This window comes from Lycium barbarum, chromosome 6, assembly GCF_019175385.1.
Source record: "Lycium barbarum isolate Lr01 chromosome 6, ASM1917538v2, whole genome shotgun sequence".
Lineage (NCBI taxonomy): Eukaryota > Viridiplantae > Streptophyta > Magnoliopsida > Solanales > Solanaceae > Lycium > Lycium barbarum.
The window spans coordinates 98,222,690-98,243,706 of record NC_083342.1 but is presented as its reverse complement, the minus strand read 5'-3'; the positions used below and the strand labels follow the sequence as shown (position 1 = coordinate 98,243,706).

The window sequence follows — 21,017 nt, the reverse complement described above, 5'->3', positions numbered from 1 at the left end:
CGGCGAGCTGATATCGGGACGGAACATGAAGGACACGGACGTGGCCGCGCGCCACCTTTTCACGAACAAAATGTATATCCATCTCAATGTGCTTGGTGCGCTGATGTTGGACTGGATTTCGTGACAGGTAAATGGCACTGACATTATCACAATAAACTAAAGTAGCCTTAGGGATCGGACAATGTAGTTCCAAGAGAAGATTACGTATCCAGCATGATTCAGAAACAACATTAGCGACCCCCCTATATTCTGCTTCCGCACTAGAGCGGGAAAGAGTAGGTTGGCGCTTAGATGACCAGGATATCAAATTATCTCCCAAGAACACGCAATAACCCGACGTCGAGCGTCTGGTATCTGGACATCCCCCCCAATCAGCATCAGTGTATGAAACCAAATCAGTAACTGACGATGAGTAGAGATGCAAACCATGATCAAGTGTACCTTGAATATATCGAATAATCCGCTTAAGAGCAAGCATATGTGTATCTCGTGGAGCATGCATATGAAGACAAATTTGCTGGACAGCATAAGAAATATCCGGTCTGGTAAAGGTAAGATACTGAAGACCACCTGCAAGACTCCGGAAATGAGTGGGATCTTCACACAGATCGCCAGAAGAGGCACTGACCTTCGGTTTAGTGTCAATCGGAGTGGAAGAAGGCTTACACGAGGACATTCCTGCACGTTCAATAATGTCCATCGCATAACTTCGTTGTGATAGAAACATACCCCCCTTGTGACGGGTCACCGCAATGCCAAGAAAATAGTTCAAAGGACCTAAGTCCTTCATAGCAAATTCTGAGCCAAGAAGGTCCATAATAGAACAGCGGAGAGCATCTGACGAGGCAGTAAGAATAATATCATCCACATATAGTAAAATGTAAGCCAAGTGGTGGCCTTTGCGATAGATGAACAAGGAGTGGTCAGACCTGCTATTAGCAAAACCAATGGAAGAAACAAAGTCAGCAAATCTTTTATACCAAGCTCTCAGTGCCTGTTTAAGCCCATATAAGGACTTGCGCAACAAACACACATAATCGGGACGTGATGGGTCTCTAAAACCCATAGGCTGATGCATATAAACCGTCTCCTTGAGCTCGCCATGAAGAAATGCATTTTTGACATCCAACTGATGAATGGGCCAATGCTTAGATAGAGCTAGGCTTAAGACATTGCGAATCGTTGCTGGCTTTACGACCGGACTGAAAGTCTCACCACAATCAATGCCAACCTGCTGTGTTTTTCTATCACCTACAAGACGGGCTTTATGCCTCTCAAAATCACCATTAGACTTTTCTTTATGAGTGAAAATCCACATAGACCGAATAACATTCACATTAGGTGGACGGGGTACCAAATCCCACGTCTTATTTTTAATAAGAGCATCATATTCATCATCCATGGCCAATTTCCAATTCGGGTCACGTAGTGCATCCAACGGTTTACGAGGTATGGGGGACTCGGTAACCGTCGCATGTAGATTAAATGGGTGCTTGGGTTTGAAAATCCTGCGCTGACTACGAGTGACCATGTGAGTGCGGGTATTGGGCTGGACAGGTGTAGGAATGGTCGAATTTGGCGGGCTGGTAGCAAGCTGGTGGGGGAGAGGGGCGGACTGGTCCTGCGTAGAGGACGATGGAGGCTGCTGCCCAGGTTGGGAGGGGACGGCGTGGTGCTGTGTCGCGGGCAGCGACGGAGTAGGACAGGGCAGCGATGGAGGGCTGGCGGCTATATGATGGATCAAGTAAGGAGAGAAGTCATCATCAAAGAAATCATAAGTGGTGGGAGCCGGAGTATGGAATTTGGAAAACGGAAATTGAGTCTCATCAAATAAAACGTGACGACAGATAATGATTTTATTTGAAGATAAATCAAAACATTTGTAGCCACGATGGTTTGGTGGATATCCCAAAAAAACACATAGAGTTGACCGAGGGTGCAACTTGTGAATAGTAGTAGACGGAAAAAGGGGATAACATAAACACCCAAAGACTCGGAGATGAGAATAAGATGGTTTCCGTTGGTAAAGGACCTCTAAAGGTGATTTGTGACCCAATAGCTTACTTGGTAAAATATTAAGGAGATACGTCGCCATTTGCAATGCATGATGCCAAAAAGACGGAGGAATGGAAGCATGAGCAAGAAGAGTCCGGATGACATTATTTAGTGAACGAATTTTTCTTTCTGCTTTCCCATTTTAAGAGGATGTATGAGGACACGAAAGACGGAAAGACATCCCATTGGACGCACAAAACTTTCCGAATTGACTATTAGTATATTCCCTCCCATTATCACATTGGACATTCTTGATAGGACGTTCAAATTGAGTAAGAATATGGGTCTTAAAATCCATGAATTTTTAGTAAACATCAGATTTTCTAGCCAAAGGGAAAGTCCACAAATAGTTGGTAAAATCATCCAAAAACAGAACATAATAACAATGGCCCATAGAACTCAAAATTGGAGAAGTCCATAAATCACTATGAATAATGTCAAATGGAAACAAAGTTTCGGAAATAGAACTAGTAAATGGCAACTTAACATGTTTACCAAGAACGCAAGAATGACAAATACTAGATGAACTAGAACTATTACATTCGATGCTTTTATTACGCCTAAGAAAATCCAAAATAGAAGCTCCCGGGTGGCCCAAACGATCATGCCAACGGGTAGAAGACAAGGCAGCAAAAGTCAACGGTGAATTGGTGAAAAATTTGAAGGTGGACAATGGATAGAGAGCACCCCTACTATTACATCTCATGAGAGCCATCCCCGTCCGGAAATCCTTCACAGAAAACCCATAAGGATCAAATTCAACACTCACATAGTTATCGGTAGTAAATTTACGAACCGATATCAAATTCTTTATGAGTTTTGGCGCATGAAGGACATTGTGTAACAATAAAAGAGGGTTCGGGGGAGGCAATTTAGCATGACCGCAACCTCGAATTGGAATTGAATTACCATTACCAACAACAATGCCAGTATTACGATTGCTCAAATTAAAATAAGACGAGAGAGTACCTTTTGTGGATGTCATATGGGACGTGGCGCCGGTATCCATATACCAATTCGAATCGGGTTGGTTCAACGTCATCGTGTGCATGGCCGATTCAATATCCGTCAGAGTCCATTGCGTCGGGGGGCCCGCGGCTGCATATGCCTGCTGCTGTGGTCGCGAGCCCAAAATGCCAGGCTGGGCCAGCGACCTCGGGCCAGACGAAGAAGATGGTGGCGGCCACTGCTGCTGTGGCCGAGCCCACTGCGTGGTAGGATATGGGCAAGGAGGAGCCCACTGAGGCATCCAACCCCACTGCCACGGTGAGGAGGGCTGTTGCCACTGCTGCTGGTCACCTGAGGGGCGTCCTCCACGGCGTCGGCTGCTACTGCCGCCGCCCGAACCACGGCCACCGCCGTTATTATTCACGCCGCTAGAGCCGCGGTTTTTGTTGTTATTTTTGCCCCGATGATGGTGAGAACGACCAGAATTTTCCAGATGAGAAGAGTCATCAAAATCACGTTTTGAATTAGCCACCATAGCCGCGGGCGAGTCATCGTGCATTTCAGCCAACGCCTTTTCCTCAAGGCACAAACTTGACCGAGCTTCGGAGAATGGTGGAAGAGGCTTACTTTGGCAGATGTAGGTACCCAAATTCTTGTATGCCTCTGGGAGTCCAGCCACCAGTTGGAGAACGAGGCGGTTGTCGATCACCGGAGCCCCCACACTCTTAAGTTGATCGGCCAAGGTCTTGAGACGTTGGCAATACGCCGAAGCGTTTGGAAAATCCCGCATCTTGACATGATAGAAATCATGTTCCAAAGCAACGGCACGGGAGTTTTTGTTGTCTTGAAAAAAATTACGGAGGCGATCCCAGGCCTCCTTTGCCGATAGGTCTTCTTCGATGATTGTATACAATAAGTCCGTGGAGATGGTTGCATATACCCATTGAAGTACCGTGGCATCCAAAGTGGACCACAACTCCTTTTCGTCGTCGGTGGTAGGAGCCTTCTCCTTTCCGGTTGGCAGAATGTGGGAAAGGACACGATGAGACCGGGCATGAAGTTTGAATAATTCGGCCCAAGCCGAATAATGATCCGTTTCCATCTCAAGAATGACTGGGATGTGATTCTTGATGTTGGAGACAGCCAAAGCAGGATGGAACTTGGTGTCTGCCATTGATGGAAGGCAAGAAAAATGGACGGAAATCGAATAAGAAGAAGAAGAAGAAGAAGACGTCGGAAAAGTGGGTATAGGACGTCGGAGAATTAGGGCATCGGAAGAGAAGGAAAAGAAACCCTAGTATCTGATACCATGAAAGAGATTAATTCCGTGATCATTCTCATTGATTGAGTTGGTAAATATACCATAGTTACAATGTCGTATTAGGATACAAACTATACTAACCTAAAATAGAAGATTTACAAAATATTCTTTTAATACATATTTACACTATTTATCACCTTTTACTTTCCATTATGAGATACTCCATGTATGATTACAAACTATCCAACAATTTTAATTTTCTTTCGGAAGATTAGACAGTGGTTTTGCCTCATTATTTTGACATTGCACCACTACCGTTTGGTTGTTAGGAAAAGGAAATTGAAGGAATTCTTTTTCCTCTTGAATTTTTAAGCTTTTGGACAAGAAACGACGTTTTGCAAAAGTTGTAGGAGATCTTACTTTTATCTGTTACTTTTATCTATTACCTTTCAGGCAAACAAATGTAAGAAAACTATTTTCTTCCCTCGTCTTTATCTTTTTCAGTAACTTTTTGAAGAAATACATTTTTAGTGACTGTCTGATATTATCATTTATCAATAGTTTGTTTGTTAGGTATTTGGTGTGAATGGGAAATGAAAGTTTTATTTCCTTTGCTTTTTTCGGAAAGACAATTTTTTTTTGTCGAAAAGGCACATGCCTTTTCAGAAAAGACACACCTATTTCCATAACAGACACCTATTATTGGCTATAAATATCTAGTCATCCCTTCAATTTTTCCTGTCGAAATTTCTGAATTCTTCTATCTTTTTCCTTCTGCACTTCATAAAATTCTTGTGTGATTTACAGCCTTCGAGTGATTCGCTGTCACCAAAGTTTGCAGTACCGCTACTACGGTGAGTAAATCGTTCTATCTTGAGAGGATATATTCAACAACCTCAGGTGCATTGAGGGGAATAATTTCCTTAAGGACACACTGTGCATTCAGTGGTCTCGATTTAATTCCTACACATATTTTCAGATATTGTTCTATTGATTTTTGTTTCTGAAATTTGTTTAAGTTTCTGTTTAAATTTATTTTTCTAATAAAGGTTACTAACATAGTTTACGTGCAACTTTTTCTCAAATTCAACAGTCATAGGGAGGTATGACAGAAAATAACAGCCCTAATTATGTATAGTCACAGTGCAAAAGGTTACTTTGGAATTAAGGAGAGAAAAGGAACAAACAAAGGTTACTTTAAATGGAATTCATTTATGTATATGTGGCGGCATTTCTTAAACATTGCTGATTTTCACTAAAATGAGAAACGTCTTGTGTCTATCTACAGAAATAGTCACTATAAATGTGTAAACAAAAATCGTTCAAATTCATTGACCTTAGCATAGTTGTCGCATTCATGAATATTCATCTGTACTAAAAATTTAACGCATGAAATTTTGAGCACACTTCAAGATTGAAATTCACATGAGACATGTTATTCTTTAGGTTAGATTTGACATTTCGTAACATACATTTGTCATGTTTGGTGGATGGATTGTCGGCAATTTAACACTGATGGTCGCTAAAATTCCCTAATTTATGCATCCATTTACTGACTTTTACCTACCATTATTTTATTTTATTTTACTAAAATAATAGTATATTAGAAGAGTGGATGTTGATCCTAGGATCGACATGGCTGTTACATGTCATAGAATTTAGAATGAAGGGTAGTTTTGAGATTTCAATCATTTGCGTGCTTAGAAAGGCTGTTCTATCTGCTTTATTATTTGTACATTGACAATTTCAGCAAAAATCTACCCTTTGATAATGTAACCATTACCTGTTCAAGGCAACCATTTCACGTGGGGCCTACTAGCCAACTGTCTTATATCTTCGTTGCACTTTTTAGATTGTATCTTGGATTTACATTAATAGCTTAGGTGAAGTACTGTGTTTTGCTACTCCCTTTTTGTAATGTTTTTACTTTGTAGTGTGGCTAGGCATAAATATTGAAAATTAAAAAATTGAACCGAATCAAATTAATTTGGTTTTTTGGGTTTTTGGTTCGGTTTTGATTTTCAGAAATTTCGGGGTTCAATTCGGTGTTTGGGGTTTAGTGTTGGGTTTTTCGAATTTTCGGTTTAAACCGAAAATTTATGTATTAGCCAAAAAGTATTAAATAGTCCAATCTTTTTATTTGGGATACATTTTGGTGATGAAAGTCTTGATTTTGCAGATGGGTTTTTAAAGTTTGCACCTTGTAGTTTTGCTTATTCATTTCTCTTATCTTTCTTAATAGATCTATTTATGATGGAATGTAATGGTTGTGAAAGATTCATGAGGTGGAAAAAAATTCATTTTGCTGCTTCATCATTTGATTTTGTAATCTAAATCTTTAGAGAATTAGAATACAGTGTATGTTCTTTTTATCTACTTTTGTGTGTTTGAAGGCATCTTTTTCAATTAATTAAATGTATGGTTGATCAAGTTATACAATTGGTTTTTGTTGCATGTTCATCCACTGGACTAAGTTAAGATCGGGCAGACCTTGAGGATCCGCCATGCATATCAAAAAAACCAAATTGAAAAAATCGAAACCGAACCGAACCTAACTTCAAAAAACTGAAACCGAAAGAACCGAACTAGTTTTGTTTGGTGTTTGGTGTCCACCTTCAAAACACCAAAACCGAAATAGCCGAATCGAAATTTGACAAACCGAACCGAACGCCCACCCCTACTTTGTAGCTTCTACATGTTCTCTAAAATAAATACTACAAAATTGTTATATAATTAAAAAATTATTAAATTTTTATTAATTTACTTTATTTAGATAAGTGTATTTTTACATAATCTAGAAATCATATTAAATAAATATTATTAAATTAAAAGTAATTTCATAAAAACATCTCTTATTTTTTAGGGGTGAGTAAATTTTTTTTAAAAATTTGCCCAAACTAAAAGCACCATATATTATGGACGGGAAGGAATATTAATATGATTTATGTAGAATTCCAGGTGCCATTTTGGTGGGGTTCTCTTATGTTAAGTTGTTTAATGTTGTTAATGAAAAATACGTATTAAGATTTAAGAAAATGATGCTTGTTTACTGACTATAATATTTATATTCTATAAAATCCTAGATGCGTTTTAAATTAACCTTGAGTAGAATTATTTTTCAATTACAAAAATCAAATAACTAAAATAATTTTGATTAACTGAGATTATTATTCAGTTACATGGCTATTGTATTACATGTTACATGGCTATTGTATTCCATTGTTATGTTTAGATATGAATTATATACGACTTCCTACACTTGTGGTATCATTTATGGGTTTGGATGATTAATAGTGTCGCAAGGGCGATGCTCACTTTTAAAAGTTTCAAACTCCATTATACTGCAATGAAATTTCACACGATGGTCATTATTTTTTTGATCCATTTGATACTTTGGGTTGAAATTATTTACTATTGAAGCCATGATTTTCTCAACTATATACTTTTTCTTACACATGGCGTATTTTACTATATATGTGGGTTGTGGCTCTTTTGAAAAAAAAAAAAAAAAAAAAAAAAAAGGTAAGTGGAGAATTTTGGCGAGCACACTCTTGAAAGAGTTAAGGGGCCCTTTGATTGTTGGTTAGGAATGGAGTTATTTATGTAATTAAACTAGCACAACTAATATCATGTTTTACAGCGTTTAGTTGTTTTTTGTAAAATTTAGCACACCATACAATGTTTACTTACCATTTTATAATCCCACACAAGTAAAACATGTATTAGTTATGAGTCAATTTATGTATTATTCTATCCAGAGTAGAAGATGAAATAACTCATACATAAATAACTAAGCTTTGCATAATTAATCGCAGGATAACTCTAATCAACAACCAAACCAAACGACCCCTAACTGTTTTAGTACAAAATTCAGTCAATCTGTATGGTTACTTATACTGATCCGATCTCATCGAAGCCTTCACATCATATCTCTGCATAGAAGTATCAAAGATTACCTTAATAAAACGGAACAAGGAAAATACTCTAAAATCAAATATCACATACATAGTTAGTAAAGAAAAAGTTAAAATTAAAAACACATATTAATATTATAATTAGAAAATGCTTTAAATTTAACAGGAAGACTTAAATTGTTGTAGCACGGGCCACCGGCATCTAGTTCCAACATAAAAGGAGAAAGTGACACCCTCCACGTTTCACTAAGTTAATTTCTCAAATAATCACTAATTTATATTTTGTCACTTATATATATAACTGTGGAATCCGAGTCAGCTTGTGTACCTCGACTAATTCCACGAGTACATGCTACTAGTGGTGGATGCAGTGTGATAGTTACGAGTTTACGAGATCCCAGTAGTTTTTTTCTCATACATTGTATATAAAATAAAACATTTATAAATATTTGATTGAGGCACTATAGGAACCCATAAACTTTAAATTTTGGATCCGCCTTTGCATGGTACCTCCCATCAACACAAGTATCGAGTAACTGTACTTTAAAATTTGGACTGATGCGAAAAAATCACTTAATGTTTTTGCCTCTGCCAAAATTTTATCACCAAAATCCTCATGGTTCTAAACTTACTTGTTTGACCAGTAGATCACACCCTTGGATGCATCAATCATCATTTTATCATTTACTAATTATTAGCGTATTTATTTTCTAAACCATAAGTTCAGTGCTAAAGTTGCAAATATTAGTTTAGTGGCGTTGTAGGAAAATTTGTAAGTTCGACAATTTAAAGTTATAAATATTAGTTCACCGACTTTCGTACAATAATACACTAGTTGGATATTTTAAAGTAACAACAATTAGTTTAATGACTTTTAAAGAAAAATTGTAAGGTGGATGATGATTTTGAGAAATTACCCCAAACTATAGTACCAGATCTTACAAAAAATAATGCATGCTAGATTCTTGGTGTCCTTTTCCCCATCTCCAATGTCACAGAGGAAACAATTATTTCTTAAGAAGAAAGTGTGACGGACAATGAGTTTAATATTTTTTATTTATTTTTGTAGTTTTTGAATGAAGCCAAGGAATGGAAATATAAGTAACACGTAATGAGGAAACGTTTAATTAATGCAAATTTTAAAACTACCATATAATTACAAGTTGTTCATACAATGTAGAAAAAAATACAAGTAAACTTATCTAACATGGAGATTCTAACTCAATCCTTGTGCAGATTTATAACTGGAAAAAGTTATTACCTACACGGCTAAAACCATCGTGCTTGAAAAAGGTAAACAGATTATTATTTTCCAATTCTTCGATATGAGATTTATATCTTGAATATAAAACCAAATTTATCAGTTACTTGTTGTGTAGCAAGTAAAAGATAATCTGATAATATAAAATTTCTCGCATTGTTTGTGTATATAACTTTAACACATTATTAAATACATTTTTCTTTTCTTTTCAGGCAATCTATCTGTTAGATTTCAGGTCGCAATAAAAAAGCTTTTTCTTAACATGGTCATTGTTTCTCTATTTAATTAACCTAATATTTTTTGTTAAACTCAAACCATGCAAATGCTCAAGCTGCAATGAAGCAATGCACACACAGATGCAGAAAAAGGAAAGAGAGAATGTCAGAGAAATGAATTGGAGAATTGAACTGCTCAATCTCATTCAAAAATATCTACAAGTATTTATACAACTAGATGACAACTAAGCAAAGGTGAAACTTACTAACCGGCTATGATAAAATATCTAGTCTAACCAACTAAGCTAATGCAAAAAATATTTTTGTTGTCATAGATTGATTATTATTGCAAAAAATATTTTTGGTAATTTTGTTTTTGTTGCATAGATTTTTTCCAACGGCTGTTATTGCAACAACGTGCAACATTTTTTTTTTTTGCCAAAAGTACTTTTTGCAACAATAATCAATACTATGACAACAAAATTAAATTCTTTGGCAACAAAAAAATTCTTTACCAACAATAAAACTAAGTTGTTGCCAAATATTAAATTTTTTGTTGTCATTTCTATACTTTCTTGTAGTGAGAAGAAATGTACAGCTGTCCCCTGATCATTGACAGCTAGCATTAAGTTAATTAGTGATAAGTGAATTAGTTGACTTAGTTATATATAGGCAACTGGTGGCTGAAATTACATGGGAAGTATACCATAAGGAGTGGATATCAATGGAGGATGGCTGAAGGCAATCACAGACCTTGGTGGAGGGCAGTATGGGGCAATGCAAACACTCCAAAGCATAGCTTCATTAGCTGGCTAGTCATGCATGGAAGAATACTAACTAGAGATAGGTTATATAACATGGGGCTATGTAGAGAGAAGGACTGCACCCTCTGTGGCAACTGTGATGAAACTATCAAGCATTTGTTTTTCGAGTGCGTGTACTCCAAGTACTGCTTGGAGGAGATCATGAAATGGTTGCAAATACATGGAAGGAACTTGGAATTAGAGGGAATGTGGAGCAGACTAGCTAGAAAGGCCCAGGGCAAAATCAGCAGAAGCTTGCTATGGGTTGTATGGACTGCACTAATTTACCATATTTGGGAAGCCAGAAATGAAGCCCTATGGCAGCAGCGAGTACCAAGACCTCAGAGAGTAATTGTGACCATACAGCTGGAAACAAAAGTGAGAATTTTTGATATATTGAATAAGAAGACAAGATGTAAAGATAAAGAGTGGATAGAAGAGCTTTATAAGTAGCCAATGTACATAAAGGGAAGGGGGTTATCTATAGAGGTGGTCGAAGAATAGGGATAACATTAGGTTTGCTTACATTTACATCTTGCTGTAAGGTGATTTGAATTGAGGAAATAAAATGTGTTCGTTCGACCAAAGTTATATATAGGCGGTTACTGCACTTGTAATTAGAGTTGTACATTTTCATTTCCTCTTGTCAATAATGAAATCTTCTTTTGATCTCTCTCTCTATTTTCTCAACCGCCTCTCACTCAACAAAGTTAACATGGTATCAGAGCGATTTTGAACAGATCTAGGATTTTTTCTCTCGAGAATTGTGACAGAAAATCGAGAGGATTTGTTCATAAAAGGATTCTGGTTGTGTTTGCGGTTGAAATTTTGCAATTTTTATTCATTTGTTGTTCGATTTCGATTTGCAATTCCTTGTTTTCTTTGAGAAATCGATCAAATTTTGTCTTTCATTGTTCAAATTTGTGTCACAAACCTTGTGCTTCGTGAAATTGGTTATTTTTTTTTGTTTGAAAATCAAGTGTAAATTCTCTTTGTGATTAAATCTATGACGATTACGGAGGAATCGTTAGGAAATGGAACAACAGGAACGTAACCACAAGTATCGATCATCATCGTCCACCTTATTTTTGAGTTCATCAAATATACCCGGAGCAGTATCTGTTGGAATTCAATCGATTGGAATGGAGAATTATACCTTATGGTGCAAAGCAATGGAACTAGCTTTGCTTGGAAGGAACAACCTAGGGTTTGTGGATGAGACTGTTTCTAGGGATAACTATGAAGGGGAAATAAAGAAAATTTCGGATCGGGGTAATGCGATTGTTACTTCATGGTTGACATGCAATGTGAGTAAGGATCTCTTGAGTGGAATAGTTCTCATCGAGTGCACGCAGGGTATGGCTTGATTTAAAGGAACGATTTGATAAGGTGAATGCTAATCGATTGTATCAATTACACAGAAGAATCTTCATGTTGACACAAGGAGTATCAATTGTGTCAATTTATTACACAAAACTTAAGAATTTGTGGGATGAGTATGACTCAATTCTATCCCCACCAGGATGTGATTGTCCCAAATCTAAAAAGTACACTGAACAGTTGGAATATCAGCGCATTTTTGCAGTTTTTAATGGGGCTAAATGACAATTATGAACAAGTGAGGAGTCAGATTCTGTTGAAAAGCAACTTGCCCAACATTAATCAAATATGTAGCATGATACTTCAAGATGAAAACCAAAAAGGCATTGCTGGATTGATTCATGCTGGATTGGAGCCTACAACTCTATATACTTCGAGAAACAGTGGTTACAATAATGGTCAAAAATCCTTTCAAAGCAGTAAATCCTTTCAAAAGAAGACTTATGCCAATTATAATAACATGTATTGTGACTTCTCACATGAAAGGATATACAAGAGGAAGATGCTTTTAACTGATGACATGTGACCATTGTCATGCTACAGATCATGTGATCGACAATTGCTACCAATTGATTGGTTATCCACCGGATTTCAAATCCAAGAAGAAATCAAATGCAGTTATGGGAGTATAAACACCAACACAGGATCAGTTCACACAGCTGTTGAATGGCTTGACACTAGCATAAGTCTCTCAGCTTAAGGCTATATTGAACACGCTTGATTTGACTAACACTCATGACAGTTCAAATATGGCAGTTACATCCCAAGAGCAGGTATCGTAAATGTTGAGTGGCTTAAAACACGAGCAGATTTCCCAGATGAGAGTTGTGCTGAGCAGCAATGTTTTCACCAACACTTATGGAAGTGCAAATATGGCAAGTACTTTCAGACAAGATAAATTAGCTTTGATAAAATGGATTGTGGATTCCGGGGCAACAAACCATAAGCTAAGTAACAAGAATCACTTACATAATGAGATATTGGTAGGAAACGCAGGGAAAGTTCTATTGCCAACAGGTGATTCAGCTTCAGTTTCTCATGTTGGAGACTGTTAGCTGACTGAACGTGATCTCATTAGGAATGTTTTATGTGTACCACCATTCAAATTTAACCTTTTGTCAGTTTAAAAAATGACAAGAGAATTGAATTAATGTGTCACATTCTTTCTTACATTTTGTGTATTTCAGGACCTCTTCTCTGGGAGGGTGAAGGGGATTGGTAGTCTTGAGGATGGACTGTATGTGTTGAATACACAAGCACATCAGCAAAATAAACAGAATAAGGATGGAAGGAATACAGATGGAAAGATCACTACACTGTCAGTCACAAATAAAAACCTTGATCTTGACTTGTGGCATAAGGGGTTAGGACATATTCCAATGGTAGTACTTAAAAGAACAAAAAAATTCCATATGTGCAACAAATCTACTATTGATCAGTGTATTGTTTGTCCCCAAAGGCCCTTGCAATTTTTGATTTGGTGCACATGGATATTTGGGACCCTTACAAAGTAGTTACTTACAATGGTATGAGATACTTTCTTACATTAGTAAATTACTATTCTAGGCGGACATGGACATTCTTACTTATACTGAAATCTGATGTAATTGTAATCCTTAAGCAGTTTCTTGCAATGATAAAGACACAGTTTGTCAAAATTGTTAAAGTGTTTAGGTCTGACAATGGAGGAGAATTTTTTAATGCTAAATGTGCTGAGTTTTTTAAATTGCACGACAGCATTCATCAAAGTTCTTGCCCACACACTCCACACAAAATAGAGTCGTGGAGTGAAAACATAGGCACATTTTGAAAACTACTAGAGCCATTAAAATTCAAGGTCACCATCCTTACAGATTTTGGGGGGAGTGTATAGAGGCTGCAGTTTATATTATCAATAGAAACCCTTTGTCTGTGCTACAAAATAAGACTCCATATGAGGTATTACATAGAAAGTTGCCATCTCTGACACATTTCAAGGTCATTGGTTGTTTATGTTTTGCTAAAAATTTGATAAGAGGTGATAAATTTGCACCCAAGGCAAGGAAAGAAATGCTACTTGGATATGCTATCAATCAGAAAGGTTATAAGCTATATGATTGGCAAATCAGAAATATTTTTGTTAGTAGGGATGTGATCTTTCATGAATATGTTTATCCATTTCAATCTGAGGCAATTACTTCTGATGGCTATGATGTGCAACAATTTCTCATGTCTTGTTCTATTGAGGAGGATCAGGATCCTGCACCTGTTTATTATCCTAAGTCCATCTCTACATCAACCATCAATGCTCCAGTTGCTTCTAGTGGTGAGGTTGATGCTATCACTGATGATACCATAGTGCCATCTAACTCTCTAGAATGTGTTTTTTCTCATCTTCTACAGATAATGATGATCTAATCCATGCTCCAGCTGAAGTTTTTGACTATCCCATATCATCAACTTCTCAACCTCCATTGAATCCTCGGGTTGCAACTAGGAAATCAACTAGAGTTGTTAAGCCACCTATTAGGCATACAGATTATATTCTACCTGAGAAGGGAAATGTTGGTAGTTGCATATATTATATTAGTGATGTTTTGCCTTATGATCACATTTCAGACTCTTACAAGAGTTTTGTTACTTAGCTCTCTGTGGATCAAGAACCCAATAGCTATAATGAAACAGTCAAGGATAAAAGATAGGTTGAAGCAATGCAAAGTGAAAATTCAAGCATTGGAAGACAATCATAATTGGGAAGTCACTCAACTACATATGGGGAAGAAGGCCATTGGGTGTAAGTGGGTTTCCAAGATTAAGTATAATGCTAATGGTGAAGTTGAGAGATTCAAAGCTCGATTGGTTGCCAAAGGATACAATCAGAAGGAAGGCTTGGATCATCAAGAAACTTTCTCCCATGTTGTCAAAATGGTTACTGTCAGGTTGTGATTTATTTATCTGTTGCTCATGGTTGGGCCATACACCAGATGGATGTGTTCAACTCATTTCTTCAGGGTGATCTCAATAAAGAAGTATCTATGATATTACCCCAGGATTTCACTGATCAGGGTACCAAAGGACAAGTCTACAGATTACTTAAGTCTTTTTATGGGCTTAAGCAGGCTAGTCGACAATGGAATATTAAATTGAATAATGCTTTTTTGGATTCTAGTTTCAAGCAAAGTCATTCAGACTACTCTTTGTTCACTAAGTATCAAGGCAACTGTTTGGCCATTGTGCTTGTATATGTTGATGACCTCCTAATCATATACAATGACCATAAGCTAATTTTGCATACCAAACAGCTTTTGAAGGCTAACTTTAAGATAAAAAAAATTGAGTGATTTGAGGTATTTTTTGGGGATTAAATTTTCCAAGAGTGATCATGGAATTCTTATACATCCGCGCAAATATTCTCTTGAATTAATTTTTGATTTGGAATTATCAGGCTCTAGGCCAATTGGGGATCCTATTGAGCTCAATCAAAAGCTCACCAGTACTGAATTTGATTCTTACTTTCCTTCTACTTCTTCTCATGATCAGTTGTTAGCTGATCCTTCTACCTATCACAAGTTAATTAGAAGATTGCTTTATTTGACCATTACTAGGCTAGATATTGCATTTGTTGTTCAGAATTTAAGCAGTTTATGCATTCATCAAAGCCTCAAACATGGAAGTTGCAGTTCGTGTGGTTAAGTATATCAAACATTGCCCTGGTTTAGGGATTCTTATGTCTTCTAAGGCAGCACCCCAACTCATTGCTTATTGCAATACTGATTGGGGTGCCTGCATCAATACTAGGAGGTTCATTACTGGGTACTTGATCTTTTTTGGTATCTCATTGATATCCTGAAAATCGAAGAAGCAAAACACCATGTCTCGTAACTTAGCTGAGGCAGAGTATCGAAGCTTAGCTTTTACTATTGATAAAATTATCTGGTTGATGGACTTTTTCAGGAACTGGGGCTTTGTTTGCAACTGCCTGTACTAATTTATTGTGAGCAAGTCTGCTATACAGATTGCTGCTAACCACGTGTTTCATGAGCACACCAAGCACATCGATGTTGATTGTCATTTCATTCGTGAGAAAACTCGAATTGGCCTTGTTCAGTCTCATTATTTGCCAACTGCAAAGCAGCCAGTCGATGTTCTCACCGAGGGTCTTACACATGTCCATCATACTTACCTTGTATCCAAGCTAGGAATGACAAAACATCTTCATTACTCCTAGCTTGAGGGGGGATATTGAGCAGTTGGAGAAGTGTACAGTTATCCTCTGATCATTGACAACTGGCATTAAGTTAATTAGTGATAAGTGAGTTAGTTAGTTGACTTAGTTATATATAGGTGCTTACTGCACTTGTAATTAAAGTTGTACATTTTCATTTCCTCTTGTCAATAATGAAATCTCCTTTCGATCTCTCTTTCTCTCTCTCTCTCTATTTTCTCAACCGCCTCTCAATAAACAAAGTTAACAAACTGCACAACTAACTCTAAGCTACGCAGACTTAGTACAGTTTGATACATACAACATACATAATCTCACCCCCCCCCCCCCCCAAGTTGGAGGTGGACTTCGCACAACCAAACTTGCCTAAAACTGTTGAATGTTTAATTCCTGTTATTCATCAAGTTATCAGACAATTGAGAATGTTTCCCAATGTGATGCAAGGACATCAAGCCTTCTTGTAGCTTGTCTCTAATAAAATGACAATCCACTTCTATATGCTTGGTCCTTTCATGGTACACTGAATTCTTGGCTATATGTAAGCTTGATTGACTATCACAAAAGATGAAAACAAGTAGAAAAAGAGATAGCCAATTCTTCAAACAATCTGCATAACCAAGTAATCTTTTCAGCTATCTTCCTAAGAGACTTGTATTCTGTTTCAGCTGAGGACAATGATAGAGTCTCTTGCTTTTTTGACTTCCAGCTTATGGGATTGTTTCCCAGGAGCACATTGTAACCACTGACTAACCTTCTGGAATTTGGGCATGCAGCTCCTGGCTGGTTTGAGTTCGGCCCAAGATTTATTTATATACGTGGTATCAGAGCAGGACCCATCTCAATTATTGTGTACCGATGTTGGCCCCATATTAAATTGTCCTTGCACTAGATGTGCCCTGAGTGCGAGGTGGGGTGTTGAAGAGTCCCACAACGGATGAAAAAGGGACGGGTGATCTCCTTATATGGACTTGGGCAATCCTCCCCTCATGACCTAGCTTTTGGAATTGAGTTAGATCTCAAACCCATTACTTTACATTTCTTACCTATGCGTGTGACACTAATATGTACCAACACTCAGATATAGGTTTAAGAAAAATCGATTCTCTAATTATCTTTAATTTCTTTTAGGTATATTTTACACATTAAACCAAATAGAATCACAAGAACATTTTTAAAAAATAATTGAAAATCAACCCCACACCACCCCACCCCCACCCCTGAACCTAAAAAGCCATCGGTGCTCATCTCAAACATGGTTTGACGTAAATTTGGACTAGTCAAGTTTAAAACGGATACTAGTGTGTCGAAAAATAAAATAAAAATAAAAAATCATTATGGACACTTTGCTCTGCTGTTATATATTGATTTAGTTTCAACCTTAATCAGGCTACTTTTAACTGGGCGGACATTAACTATATATTCATATATAATTCTTTAATTTCTTGATTGGGCATGATTAGAGTATCCCAAAAAATTTCATAACTATGACTACAATAACTTACAGTCTATATATGAAGTACCAAAACGAGTAGTGAAGTGGGCCATATGCATCTAATGATCAAAATCTTTAAGGCCACTTCTAAATTAAGCAATTTAATGTCATCATTCTTGTGCCCTTTCACAATTGTACAGCCTAGCATTTGTTACTCTCATATTTTGTTCTTTTTTACTTTAAGGAAGACAAGATGACTTTATAGGAGTTCGTGAAACTTTTGAAAGGCCATGTTTTAATAACCATAATAACCGCCAACCACAAGCTTACAGGGCATCTCTATTATTCCCTCCCTTGGAGAAAAACATTATGGAGTATAAAGTGCTAAAGTTAAGCTATTATAATTAAAATACTTAAAATAATATTTCATAAATTATAATTACAGTTTTATTTGACTCTCCAAACTATAATAATATTTTCTTAAAAAAATAAACAAACTGCTGTCGACTACTTATATGACCGGAGATTTATGTTCAGGTATTTCATTGAGCCTCTGACAGGATAGGTGAAGAATTACACTGAATTTTATTTTTCGGTTATAATTTGCTTGAACCATTATCTTGTTTTTTGCCAATTTGAAAATTATAATAATAATCTTTAAATTTACTATATATAACAAAGTCAAGAAAATTCAGCCCAAGAAAAAGTTTTATACAGTCAGACCCATTAATGAGTGGTCCTCTTTGGCAGAAAAATTAGAAAGAAATTAATTAGAAAACAAAAAGTGGGGGCACAAAAAGCCGGTAGTCTAAACGGACAAAGGGAAACAAAACCATATGAGAGTATATGGAAATGTCAAAAACTATAATTAAGTGATCCAAAATAAAGCTTAAAAAATATTAGGAAGTAGCCACCCATAAGGCCTTCCTCCAATCACAAAAAACTTTGTTCCCCTGTCCACTTTCCTTGCACCTGCTTAGCCTTTGACATTTCTCCTTTCCCATTTCACCCTCAACATCAAATTTATTTCCATCTATATCCCATTTCATATTGTGCATGTCACTTTCTTCTTCTTCTTCTTCCACCTTAATGTCATCTTCTTTTTCTTCAATTTCTTCTTCTTTTACTTCTTCTTCATCTCTAATTTCACTTTCAGTTTCCTCTAAGTCTTCATTTTCTTCAAAATTGGAAGCAGAGATTTCATCTTTGAAAAAAGACAGCCTAAGTCGACCATTGCTTCTTTCAGCATGAAGATAATTATTTGTAAGTGGGGCCTCAACAGCTTTGATTATTAACCTACCATCTTCACGGTGGGGCCTAATTTGCATAGAATTCAAACCCCTTATTGTTGTCAAAGGAGGTGGAAATTTGCTGCAAGATTTCTTATTATTATTACTTCTAATCGTTCTTGACCACGTGGATGATGACTCAGCTTGGTGAGTCATCCCATGGTCATCATTAGTTGATGATGATTTTTCAATTGGTGAATATGAAGAAGAAGAAGAGAATGAGAAAATGTTGCTGTCAATGATATCAGTTCCAGTTTCACTTCCAAGACTTTCAGTGCATAATTGAAGGCTTTTTTCACTGAGTCTTGATGCATATGAGGATCGCTTGGATAAAGGGTGGACATAAATGCCACTTTCTTTCTCCAAGTTTGAGTCTTTAGAAATGTTGTTGGAGAGATTTTGAAGAAAACTCCAACCACCACCCAAATCAGGATTAGTTGTTGTGGAGGGCTTGTTAGTAACTTGATAATTGCATTTTTCTTTAAGATGATTGTCTATGTTGTTGTCAATTATACAAGGTCCTCTGCCAAATTCAATAGTAGAAGGGACTTTGAGCTTAAGGGTAGTTGTTTCAATGATTTGGGACTCAAAACATGATTGCAAAGTGCCTTGATATACTATCGTTGACATGGTGATGAAAGAAAAGGGATTTGAGAGAAATATCAAGAATCTTGAATAAGAGATAGTTATATAGAGTTGTGAGTACTTTTTGTTCTTTGATTTTGTGAGGGAGAGGCAAGAAGTGAAGGAGAGAAGATAGAGGATTGAATGAAGGATAAGTGAAGGGGTCGGTGTGTATTTGTAGTGCTCAAAAAGTTCCACAGACAGGGGAGAGGGGGTGGGATGTTAGGGGTGTGGAGGTATGTGCTTTTTTGCACCACTTGAATTGTACAATTTACTACTATAGTATTATTCCTTTCATTCTGTGTTTGTATTTGCTTTAAGTCTTTGATTAATTTAAATTTGTGTCTTGTAAAATTCAATAAAGAGGAATTTCTATTAAAGAAATTCACCTCCAAAACTTTGAATTTAAAATATATTTTTTTAAGGTGAAGGAATCTTATTCCTTCGTGATCCTGGGTGATTACAATATACGTTGATGTCAAAAACAAGGAAAAAAAACATAGAATAGAAAAGTTCAAAGGAATGTAATTATTCCAATGTAGTATTCCCATTCTGTGTTACCTGTTAGGGATCGTTTGGTGCATGGTATAGGCTGGGATATCCCAACACTAATTTTTTGTACCGTATTTGGTAGGAGGTATAAAGTTATCTCATTCTGTGTTACCTGTTAGGGATCGTTTGGTGCATGGTATAGGCTAGGATATCCCAGCACTAATTTTTTGTACCGTATTTGGTAGGAGGTATAAATTTATCCTGGGATAAATTTATACCTCCTACTAAACACAGTACAAAATGAAGCCTTATCCTAAGGGTGAGATATCCCACCTTATCTCACTTATCCTAGAATTATTTTATCCCATCCCCCAGATGAAATAAAATAACCCAAGAAGTGGGATAAATTAGTCCCGACATTATAATTCCGAGATAATTTTAACTACCAACCAAACGACGACTCAGTATGTTACATATATAGTAGTACCAAAAAGGAAGAAAAATGAAAATCCGTGAGGATGTTTCGAAGTGCGCGCATATAAATATGTTATTCTAAACAAGGACACGTCGATTTTATCATTTGCTTTCAAAATAAAAACAAAATTAATTTGTAATTTTCCAATATGTCCTAAAGAAAGATACAAATAGACAGAAAATAAAAGGATTCTCCCATATATTTTTTGAAAAGGACAGCAACCCCTTCAGCAATTTTGACTTCATATTTTTTAAAATAATAAATAAATATAGAATTTTTCATACTTATTGAGAGTCAAAATCCATGTCTCATGTCCGTAGATTATCGAACATCACAGCCCCCGCAACTTGAAATTTCTTGGAAGTGAAATTTATATATATCATTCATTTCTCCACGCATTTGTGCATTATTGGCCAAAATATTCCCTTCAGTTTTGCATGATTGAAGCCAAGAAATTAGAAAAGTTTTACCATGTGTCTTACACAACTGACATTAGTTGTGTGAGGCTATTTTTTATTAAACAAAAAAAATGAACCCACAGCTTACACTAATAGGTTCACAAACTTTAGGTTCATTTTTTTGTCTCATAAAAAATAGCTTCAATTATCTAAGGCACATATTAAAATTTTCCAAGAAATTAAATGATAAAATTATGAAACAGAGT

The 21,017-nt window shown here is 36.5% G+C and overlaps 2 protein-coding genes across 2 annotated transcripts; one reads left to right on the top strand and one right to left on the bottom strand.

Annotated features, from left to right (window-relative positions):
- Positions 1-10,385: 10,385 nt before the first annotated feature.
- Positions 10,386-10,910, top strand: LOC132644244 (uncharacterized). Its single transcript, XM_060360825.1, has one exon. The coding sequence runs from the start codon at positions 10,386-10,388 to the stop codon at positions 10,908-10,910; it is 525 nt and encodes a 174-aa protein (XP_060216808.1).
- A 7,253-nt stretch (positions 10,911-18,163) lies between these two features.
- LOC132644966 (protein FANTASTIC FOUR 3) lies at positions 18,164-19,552 on the bottom strand. Its single transcript, XM_060361664.1, has one exon. It carries the CDS (start codon positions 19,390-19,392, stop codon positions 18,373-18,375), a length of 1,020 nt encoding a protein of 339 aa, XP_060217647.1. The 5' UTR covers positions 19,393-19,552; the 3' UTR covers positions 18,164-18,372.
- Between the last annotated feature and the right edge of the window lie 1,465 nt (positions 19,553-21,017).

Coding starts and splice junctions, on each gene's coding strand:
- LOC132644244 (XM_060360825.1), top strand. CDS start 10,386: ATGGCTGAAGGCAATCACAGACCTTGGTGGAGGGCAGTATGGGGCAAT.
- LOC132644966 (XM_060361664.1), bottom strand. CDS start 19,392: ATGTCAACGATAGTATATCAAGGCACTTTGCAATCATGTTTTGAGTCC.